General features: G+C 36.5%; 1 protein-coding gene across 4 annotated transcripts in view; it reads right to left on the bottom strand.

Annotated features, from left to right (window-relative positions):
- Positions 1 to 3,195: 3,195 nt before the first annotated feature.
- The window catches only part of LOC138698619 (zinc finger protein 665-like), a 38,308-nt gene continuing 29,568 nt past the window's right edge, over positions 3,196 to 11,935 (bottom strand). For 2 of the 4 annotated variants that reach the window (XM_069824683.1, XM_069824684.1), the window contains 3 exons: positions 8,347 to 8,475; positions 5,701 to 5,780; positions 3,196 to 4,490 (listed from right to left, as the gene is read on the bottom strand). In XM_069824683.1, the coding sequence (XP_069680784.1) occupies positions 3,704 to 4,490; positions 5,701 to 5,780; positions 8,347 to 8,475 (996 nt within the window). In that variant the 3' untranslated portion in view covers positions 3,196 to 3,703. The remainder of the gene's footprint in view (positions 4,491 to 5,700; positions 5,781 to 8,346; positions 8,476 to 11,935) is intronic. The other 2 variants (XM_069824680.1, XM_069824682.1) reach the window with 1 other exon arrangement.

Here is an 11,935-nt window from a genome sequence, read left to right as displayed (position 1 = left end):
GTTGTGAAATCTTCCAAACTTGTGTCGCATGTTAACTTTAAGAAGAGTTTAATCTTACACGGAAATGGATTGGAAATATAATAAAAAATTTAAGAAATTCTGATCACTGACAATACCAATTCCTCCTTCATGCTGAATTGTGATGGCTATTAAGAGAATTTGTTCCACAACTGTACAAACTGCGAATGGCACCGAGCTTCAGGCGAAGCAAAACTGACATTCCATTACGAATACATGGCTAGCGTTGTCTAATGGGAGTACTGAAGTCGGTATTTTTGCTCCTGAACGAGGATATCTCGCCTCTTCTGTCTATGAAAAATGCTTCTACTATCATCAATTTTTTATTTTATTAGGTTATTTTACGATCTGTATCAACATCTCAGGTTATTTAGCGTCTGAATGAAATGAAGGCGATAATGCCGGTGAAATGAGTCCGGGGTCCAACACCGAAAGTTACCCAGAATTCGCTCGTATTGGGTTGAGGGAAAACCCTGGAAAAAACCTCAATCAGGTAACTAGCCCCAACCGGGAATCGAACCTGGTTTCGACGCCAGACGCGCTGACCGTTACTTCACAGGTGGGGACACCATCATCAATGATATATGTGTGCCAATAATGAGTAGTATTTTAAATAGAGATTGCTAAATTAAAAACTAGAAATATTTCAACTTCTGTATTAAACTTTTGCACATGACAAATTCAAAAGACAATGATATCTTTTATCAACAGTAATCTCACTAAAGGTTTTGATTTATCTAGATAAAATAAAAACTCAAGTGGGATTTAATTGACTATTACACGATTATAAAAAAAAGTATATAAAGATTAAAAGAAATAAAGTACTCTAATAGAATAAAATATTATTTGACTTACTGAAATTCTATTTCACTAATGTTACCTTCATCAAAACATTTGAACGGAGCCGCCAATTTCAGTTAACGATCTATGCCGTAAACAAATGACGATCGCAAAGCAAGTTTTATAGTGCTGTAAAGAATTTGCAAGTGTGAAATGCTGGCAAACAAAGAAACAAATGGTAGCGAGGTGATAAAATCAGAAAAAAATATACAAAGATTAGAAAAAATAAAATACTAATACAATAAAATAGATATTGACTTACTAAAATTCTATTTCACTAATGTTACTTTCACCAAAACGTTTGAACGGAGCCGCCATTTTTCAGTCGACTATCTATGCGAGAATGAAATGACGATCGTAAAACATGTTTTATAATACCGCAAAGAATTTGCAGTTTGAAATATTGGCAAACAAAGAAACAAATGCTAGGGTAGTGATCAAATGCTAGGGATGCGTTAAAAATAGACAAATGTTAGGGAAGTGATAAAATTGCGCGATAAGCAGCCATGATTGGTTGAAAGACATCCAGTCGTACGGTTTTATTGGCCAAAAGTAGTATGACGTAGTAAAATTGTAATAGTTATTGTAAATCAACATGATTGGGTGCTGACTCAAAGATTTAATCAACATACTGTAGAAAAGGAGATAGAAAAAGCGTAGATAAAGAAAAATGTGAATCAAGGACACATTCATAGAACATGTGAATTCCTATAGGGTAGGTCCTTAAAAGAACTCCCCACAATTATATCAGTCTTAATAAAGCCGACTATGAACACAAGAACCAAAGGTGGTATTTTTTTTCCAGAGCTGAAAAAATGAAGTATCAACCATTACCTTTATGGAACAGAATAAAATAATGGTAATAAATGCAATACATAGAACTACAGCATACTCTCAGACATATACCAGTATTCATCGCGAAATGAAATGAAAGTAATTCGATTCCATTGCTAATGAAATGACAGATAAATAACAATAGTCTAGTACCTACAATGTTTAAGTCGCATATATTTCTTAATTCCAGTGCATCCGAAACTAATCCCAACATAAAATTTGCTGTGAAAATCAGGTATATTTGTTAGACTGTGTGTACAATCATAATACTCATAATAACAGTAATTTGCTATGAAATTCTCGAGAAAAAGGATTTTGCACATTGTGTTTGAGAGTCTGGTATTTCGTATTTTAGTACATCTGAATCAACGTTGCTGATGAAAATGGTTGTTCAGACTCTTCATGTCCCACAGACCTGTGCTTGCTGGCCTGTAATCTGTATGCTCTTTTTTTAGTAGGTTATTTTACGAAGCTTCATCAACATCTTAGGTTATTTAGCATCTGAATGAGATGAATGTGATAATGCTGGTGAAATGAGTCAGGGGTCCAGCACCAATAGTTACCCCAGCGAATAGGGATTATAAAAAATGGACACTGAGCGAATTTTCCTGTGTTTTGTTTCTCTGTGCGCTGGCATTTAGTTCTACTTTCAAGCGCTAGAGGTTAGTGTAATCGAGCATAGGCTAAGATAATAATTGGGTATAGAGTTGAGACACAGGATCCAAACATCGCCTACCTTATTGCATAATCCAGTAACGCTTTGCTTCAAATAAATTCAAGTTAACAGTTTTTCCTTATTTCTCAGTGACAAACTAGTTATAATAATAATTTTTTATATTTCAGATATAATAAATTATATTATAAAATAATATAATATATTATAAAATTATGTATAAAATTCGTTTAATATTTGTATATAACATAATATAGGTATATGGTTTTACTTCTCATTAGAGTTTTGTTTTTCCATTTTCAGTGCTATCAAATCATTACATTTTTTAATTGTTGTTGGGGTCAACGTCTCAACTCTCATTATAAATATATTATTTTAATGTACCGAAGTACATATGATATTTCCATGCAGATATTCTGCGTCATCATATGATGAAAGAGTAATGGAACGGAGAAAGATTCTCTCCGGCGCCGGGATTTGAACCCGGGTTTTCAGCTCTACGTGCTGATGCTTTATCCACTAAGCCACACCGGATTCCACCCCGGCGTCGGACAGAATCGTCTCAGATTAAGTTCCATCTCTTGGGTTCCCTCTAGTGGCCGTCCTCTGCACTACGTCATAGATGTCTATGAACGTAGGACTGAAGTCCACACATGTGCTGAGGTGCACTCGTGAGTGACTAGTTGGCCGGGATGCATATCATATATTATATTAATGTACCGAAGTACATATGATATTTCCTTGCAGATATTCTGAGGAGTCATTATACGATGCAAGAGTAATGGAACGGAAAAAAATTCTCTCTGAGACGATTCTGTCCGACGCCGGGGTGGAATCCGGTGTGGCTTAGTGGATAAAGCATCAGCACGTAGAACTGAAAACCCGGGTTCAAATCCCGGCGCCGGAGAGAATTTTTCTCCATTCCATTACTCTTTTGTCGTCTCATTATAAAGGAACTCTAGAGTCTAGACATTACAGTTAATGACGGATTTATTATTTTATGGGTCCAATTTATTTTGAGTACATAATGTACCTAGATGTATTAATTGTATGTGTTATATTTCCGCTGTGTCGACTGCTAGCTGGTGTGATGTCAGCACCAACTCTAGGGAGAAAGCAGAATCTCACGCTCTAGCTGGCTTGAAGGTCATTGAAATCAGCCCGGCTACATCAAAGGTACCCACGCGAAGTGTCCATTCTTTATAATCCCTATTCACTGGTTACCCAGCATTTGCTGATATTGGGTTGAGGGAAAACTCCGGAGAAAACATCAAGCAGATAACTTGCCCCGACTGGGAATCGAACCTGGGCCACCTGGTTCCGCGGCCAGACGCGTTGTTACTCCACAGGTGTGGACCGTGTATGCTGTTTTAAATGTTTTTTGAGATGGTGCGACCGTGGAAAACACTTACCACACGTATCACACTTGAATGGCCTCTCACCTTTATGATGGGATATGTGAACTTTTAAATTTCCTGACTGTGAAAAGCATTTACCACAAAGGTCACATTTGAAAGGCTTCTGGCCAGTATGTCGCCTGGCATGTCTACTTAAACTGCAGGTTTGTGAGAAGCTCTTCCCACACAAATCGCATTTGAACGGTTTGTCGCCCGTGTGCTCGCGTGCGTGTCTGTTTAGAGTTCCGCTCTGCGAGAAGCGCTTTCCACAGAGGTCGCACTTGAATGCTTTCTCTCCTGTGTGCAATGTCACATGGAATCTGAGAGTTGATGAACACGAAAAACTTTTGCCACATAATTCACACTTGTATGGCTTCTCTCCGGTATGCCTTCGTAAATGCTTCTTCAGTGAACTAGATTGCGCGAATACATCATCGCAGATATCACATTTATATGGTTTCTCGCCGGTGTGAGAACGCAGATGGACTTTGAGTCCCTCTCTACGACGGAACACCTTCCCGCATGTGTTACATTCCTTTGTCCTATCGCGTTTGCGGTTACAAGATTGTTGCTTCAAGTTTTGATTTCTTGTTGACATTTCAATGGCGACTTGACGGTCAAGAGCCTTATCTGAGGGGACACCATTCATGTCATTCTGTGCAATGGTCACGTGTCCTTTCTGTCGACTGTTGGAGTTACATGTTGCTTCTTTTTGGGGAATTTCAATGCTGTAATAGAAATATGACAATTACACAATAATTTCCATTACTCTACTTGTTAGAGCACATTTTGCTTAGTATATTTCGGTATTACTACAATTACAAAAATGTGATGGAACAAATTTCGACTTTAGATATTAGTAAGAAAACATTCTAAGTTTCCATGGTGATTGAATATTTTAAGACGTAAAATAAAATGGGTAAGCTGAATTATGCTTGCTTGATTTTACAGACAAATATTTTAGCTTGACCAGCCTCACGGTCTAGTGGTCAGAGCTTCTGGCTATATTTCATGAGGTCCCGGGTTCGATTCCCGGTTAGAGCACAGGAATTTTTCCTTAAAGGGGATTATTCCTGTGTTCGTCCAAGGTCTGGAATTTAGGTTAAGTTTAGATTTAAGACCTCTCCTGGCACTACATAATCATAATCATCCTATCACATCATAGGGGTAATGTAACTCCGCCTTCCAGGTGCCCCAACCTCAGAAGTGGGTTACAACTAAGCCAATGCCAGGAGAGAAGACCAGAAATGTCGAAAAGAGAATCTGGTGGCACTGGATTAAAAAAAATATATTTAAGCTAAAAATCAGGATACCAGGAGGATATAATTACACAACGCACTGCAATTACCATATGTTTGAAAGCCACCAATCGCCATAGTGATTTTCTGTTAATCATGCAAGGCTATTTTGCGTATTATTTGAAACTAAGAAAATAATATCGGCAGAGAAAGACAAATGTTAACTTACATGACAAGAAAGTTTATTATTTTGCAACCTAAATATAATGAACTTGCCAAACTACTTCCAAGTACATCACCTAGTTCTTCAACACTTGTAATTAATTCTATTGTGTTACGTAAATTTACAAATTTTTAAAAAGTACCAAGTACAATCATGGAAATAAAAAGTAACCGGGTTAAAGACATCTTCATGGTTGCCATGCCAAAATTTCCCACCATTCTATTTTGATTATTCCGCTTACTATTTTTCCCTGTTACACCTTTAGAGCAATCCCTCTCCTTCAGTCATCGGTTTCTAATTTTCATTTTTTCTTTCCATAAGTTTACATCTGTTCCTATTTCTACCAACAAAATAACGACAAATTCAATTTAACACTACACACTACTCTATGTGAAGGAAAAAAGGTGCTACAAATTATTACGGGTTTGTACCATATTCTAGTCAGGTCATAATTTATTCAGACAACTGCAGACTCACCGCTGGGGCAGGACTTCATCCTCCTCTGCCGTTTCTTGTAAATAAATCTCCTCTTTAACAGTGCCACGAATCGACTCTTCCTGACAAAGAAGATTAAATGTAAGAAAAAAACATAAAAACATAGGTTGAAAAAATGGTTAATTATAGGGCAGTGTCCCAACAGAATATTCTTATAGATGTATTTTCTGAAGTTCGAAATCATACCAAATTCCATGATAACAAAACAATGTGTACATGCGAATTAAAATTCGTCCCAAGCTCAATTTTTTTTTATAATATAGTAGGCCTATATTACTTTTTCCATTTCATTACGTTAATATCTGATATCATTAAAACAAGGAGATGGGCTAGCGCCGCTGCTCTTTATCATGGCTCTGGAGTACGTGGTAAGGAAATTGAATATGAATACCAATGGTACGCTAATATACAAATCAGTACAGCTTCCTGCTTATGCTCACGACATAAATATAATGTCTAGAACCCAACAAGACTTAATAAATAGCTATCAAAACCTAAAACAATCTTCCAAAGAGGTGGGCCTGAGCATTAACTGTGACAAAACAAATATTCTGACACAAACACACTCAACATGACCAATGACCCCCAGCATTACCATAGATGATCACAAAATAGAAAGAGTGGACTATTTTAATTATCTGGGAATGATAATTAACAATAGAAACGATGAAAATCAGGAAATACAAAACAGAATACTTAAAGCTAATCGTTCTTATTATTATCTTTTACTCAGGTTCAAATCTAAACAAATTCACCCAAATACCAAAATAAGGCTTTACAAGACAATGATACGCCCGGTATTAATTTATGGATGCGAAACATGGTTTATGACCAAAAAACAGAAAACATAATCAACAGTTTTGAAAGGAAAGTGTTAAGAAGAATTCTCGGACCCGTTAGAGACAATGGGATCTGGAGAATGAGATATAACAAAGAAATTTACAATAGATACAAAGATTTGGAGATTTCAGTAATAGTGAAACTCAAAAAATTGGAATGGGCTGGACATGTTCAGAGAATGGACAATTCAAGCATACCGAAGATGGCTATGCAGGATCAGATATATGGCAAAAGACCTATTGGAAAACCTAGGAAAAGATGGAAGGGCTCAATCAAGGAAGATTGCCAGCAGCTACTGAAGTGTAGAAACTGGGAAGTGAGAGCCCGGGATAGAGAAGATTGGAGGCAGAGAACCAAGAAGGCCAGGTCCCGTTTTGGGCTGTAGCGCCAACGATGATGATGATGATGATGATGATGATGATGATGATGATGAATATCTGATATTACAGATATGTCCTTATACCAGAATGCATAACGTTAATTTTTAAAGTTGATCTGCAGATTCAGTACTGTTATTTGTGTACACACTCGATCTAGAATTTAGTGTACATGAATGCAAAGACAATGTAGTTGAAGTTAACAATAACTTTCTATTATAGAGATGATTTTAACATGAAGAAACTTATTTCCTGAGAATACACGAGTCTGTTATGGTGGCTTGTAACTTATGCAGCAAGACAAGCCTTCATAAATCTGGGTTTTGTGTGGTTGATCGACATATAGCACCAAACAATGAATCAAGATCGCTAATATGTTTTCGCAGGATATCAGCCGAGTTAAGATTTTGGAATGCTCCAAGCTTTCGACTGCTACTCTGCAGCCATCTTCAGGGAAGTGATGTCCGAACAGAGGGATGACAATTCCCAGCACTGGATTGGCCGATCTGCCAACCAATCCCGTTTCACCTGAGACAGCTTAACATCTATATTACCTTTCGACTTTCTGTTCGGACATCACTTCCCTGAAGATGGCTGCAGAGATAGCAGTCGAAAGCTTGGAGCATTCCAAAATCTTAACTCGGCTGATATCCTGCGAAAACACATTAGCGAACCAATGCCGAGAAAGCCTCAAATCATACAATGAATCAAGATACTTCAAGGAATGCTGTTGTGCGAACTTCAAATAATCATCCCTATCGAAGGAGGTTAGAACAGCACAATAAACTTCAGAGTATGATGCAAGTCCTCGGGCCTCCGTCCATAACAGAAAAAAAGTACAAGATCAGAATAGATCAGTTCACTCTGTGTTATAGTCCGCGTCACCGTTTTTGGCGTGTGAAATAAGTAATGGGAACGTTAAGTGCGAGTGTTTTACATTTGCCGCAGTCAGTCTGACAGCTGTGTTTGGCAAATGGCTGATGTGTCGTGTACAGGAAGTGGTACCATTCTCAGCTGCACTAGCAACATGCTCACAAACTGGGCACTATACTCTACGACACACGCCAAAAACGCTGGCGCCAGCTGTACACCTAACATTATTTAAATAGAACAGAGAAGCACGGGGTGATAGTACACTTGAATAATAGGATAACAATATTCTGAAAATATCCTAGTAAGTTTTAAGTAAGGAGCATCAAAAGGAACCAGTGGCACGTAAAAAGTACGGGCATCACTTTCGTATCATCGTCTCTAAAAATAGATGTCTCCAATTAAAAGCGAAATTGATTTACACCTAAATAATAGATCTCTACTATACAGAGAGAAAGACTGAACTGGTAACTAAGGAAACGTGTTCTAAATATCAGAATATCTGAAAAATAAACACAATATCAAACATGTAACCACCCACCTCATCTTCGCACTTTCCAACAAGGAATACGGAAGTTTCCTCAAGTTTCGTATCCGATGTCAGATCAAAGCTCGGTTCTATAAACTCCGTTTTTATCTCAGCCCCTTGTAGATTCAGCGAGTTGCCTTCCTACACAACACAAATACCATAAGTTAATAATTTAACCTTGTTGGTTATAAATTGATTTGCTACTGCATGCAACACAGTGAGATATCATTAAAATTAGCAAACACAACGACTGAGAAAATCCAACACAGAGCTTCTGAACGTAACACAGCCTATGCAGCAAGATTTATCGCCGTATATGAAAGACATATGTTAAATATCTGATGTCTCTTCACCATCAGTCAGTATGTGTGAAACTGGTACAGTTCACTGGTTGTCAAATCAAGCATTAAGATATTTTTAGTAATATTAAAGACCTAGGATCACTAAAATACTATAGGGAGGTGAAGCAGTTTTGGGAACAGGAAGAATATGTTAGACTAAATTCAAGGGAAGAGAGAACAGGAATGGCATGGTGGAGATTAGGTATCTGGAGACTCAGGAATAAGAGAGGAAACGTAGAGAAGGATAAATGTCCTTTGTGTGGACTAGCGGAAGACGCAATGCATATTGCGCTAAAGTGTCAGGCAATGAATGATTTGAGAAACGGTTGGGAGTATAAAAAAATTCTACAAATAAACGCTAGAATAGCTTATAAAAAAATGAATGGTTCCCTAAACACCAGCAATCTGCATAAATTAGGAAAATTTATTTTTAGAAAGTTAAAATTAGATGGGAAGAGAAAGTCAAAGCTCTAACGGAGATGGAATTATAAATGTTGAGTTACACGATAAGAAACTACGAAGAGTAGTCAATGAAGTTAACAGAATAATTATTACGAGATTGAGTATAAAAATGGAAAAGCTAAAGGAGGAGTTTTAAATACAAGAGCTATACTTATTATTACTTTATTATTAATATAATAATAATAATAATTATAATTATTATTATTGTGAACAGAGGATACTTATGGGTTCAATATGTATTATTTTTTGTAATATTTGTATAGAGAGTGATGGCGGATTAAGGACTGGAATACATCTAATCTGCCATGACGTCAATAAATAGATAGATAGATAGATAGATAGATAGATAGATAGATAGATAGATAGATAGATAGATAGATAGATAGATAGATAGATAGATAGATAGATAGATAGATAGACAGATAGATAGACAGACAGATAGACAGACAGATAGACAGACAGATAGACAGACAGATAGACAGACAGATAGACAGACAGATAGACAGACAGATAGACAGACAGAGAGACAGACAGACAGACAGACAGACAGACAGACAGACAGACAGACAGACAGACAGACAGAGAGACAGACAGAGAGACAGAGAGACAGACAGACAGACAGACAGACAGACAGACAGACAGACAGACAGACAGACAGACAGACAGACAGACAGACAGACAGACAGACAGACAGACAGACAGACAGACAGACAGACAGACAGACAGACAGACAGACAGACAGACAGACAGACAGACAGACAGACAGACAGACAGACAGACAGATAGATAGATAGATAGATAGACAGACAGACAGACAGACAGACAGACAGACAGATAGATAGGGCGAGCCTACTATAGGAAAGATTCGTTTTAAGGAGGAATGGAACTGGATTTTGGCTGAAAACTTTGATTTATTTTTAGTTTTCCAATATATTATTTGGTTTCCCCTCTTTAAAATAGTTTATGCTCGACCATGCCGAAATGTAGTAGTTATACACCTGGTAGCAGTCCTTTAATGCATGTCATTAAAGTACACCTACTCATTAAAGTACAGGTGTTCAGCCAATCACAACTCAGCTTACAGGTGTTCAGCCAATAAGAAGTCAGCTTTGTACCGTTATAAAACCGCAAGTATCAATTATTCTCGGATATGCAATCGAAAGAGAATTAACGAAAAGTCACGGAGGCTGAAATCCAATACTGTCGCAGAAGGTTATATTCTGTTACTGTAATAATTAGCGTTAATTGTAAATAACATTCAAATAAATTCAATTTGTCATCTCATTTTTCAATGTCGAATTCAATAATCAAGGTTATATCAAGTTTAACGGGATTACATCAAGGTCAATGACATTATTGTTCCTCGGAAAAAATAAATACTTTCGCGTCTGCGCACATCTCACAATTCACGACCTAGAACAAGGTCACTTCCGATCTTGTCAGATACAAATAAAATGTATACATCTGAATAATTTCAAGTTAGAAATATGGTCGAGCATAAAAAGTCGTATGAAACTCGCCTATAATGGTAATTAAGAAGCTCGTATGAAAATTATGAAACTCGCTTGCGCTCGTTTCATAAACATCCATACACGCTTCTTAATTACTATCATTATAGGCTCGTTGCATAATGTACTAATAACACATATGACTACTGAAACTGTAACCATTTCAATTTTTCCATTTTCTGAGAAGGGGTATACAAGTTTTAATTTTAAACCTTAATCTTCATAAATTTACTGATTTTAAACGGGAAATTATACATTTTATTTTTATTTTTCCAATTTTTTCTTTAATTGTTATTTCTTTAAAATGGTATATCACAAATAATTATACTAAAATTGTATCCATTTTAATTTTTTCGATGTTTTTTAAGAAGGGGTATAGAAGTTTTAACGCTGATTTTAATAAATTTACTGATTTTAGACGCGAAATTATACCTTTACTTTTTGAATTTGCTTAATTTCTCTCAAAATGATTATATCACATACAATTACACTCAAATGATATCCATTTTAATTTTTCGATTTTTTTAGAAGAAGGGGTATACAAGTTCTAATTTCAACGCCAATTCTTCATCAATTTACTGATATTAGGCGGGGAAAAACATATATATTTTTTCTATCCATTCTTTGATTTTTCATCTTTAAATAAACACACCAATATATCGGCCTGTGTAGCGCAGTAGGTAGTGTTGGCCTCCTGTGCCCGAGGTTGCGGTTTCGATCCCGCCATTTAAGTGTGCTTAAATGCGACAGGCTCATGTCAGTAGATTTACTGGGATGTAAAAGAACTCCTGCGGAACAAAATTCCGGCATATCGGCGACGCTGATATAACCTCGGTAGTTTCGAGCGTCATTAAATAAACCATATTTTTTACGCACATATTAAAATTGTATCCATTTTAATTTTCCGATTTTTTGAGAAGGGGTATACAAGTTCCAATTTTAACGCTTTTTCTTCATAAATTTACGGATTTTGGGCGGAAAATAATTATACATATATATATATATATTTTTTTTTTCCCCCAATTCATTCTTCGATTTTCCCCTCTTTAAAATTGTATATTACATTTCATTATAATTAAATTATATACATGTTATTTTTTTGAGGAGGGGGTGTAGTATATCAGTCTTACTAATAAACCGTGTATAGTTTTTATACTAGACTTATGTAGAGTTGAGACAGAAATCTTTACTAATAAACCATTCATAAGCGATGGACGTATAAACAGCCTGTAACTATACAATGGGAATTGCTTTGCAGTAGTTATACACGTATACACGAAACCCCTTGTT

This window comes from Periplaneta americana, chromosome 4, assembly GCF_040183065.1.
Source record: "Periplaneta americana isolate PAMFEO1 chromosome 4, P.americana_PAMFEO1_priV1, whole genome shotgun sequence".
In the NCBI taxonomy this organism is placed as follows: Eukaryota; Metazoa; Arthropoda; class Insecta; order Blattodea; family Blattidae; genus Periplaneta; species Periplaneta americana.
This window is presented reverse-complemented; position numbering and strand designations above follow the sequence as displayed.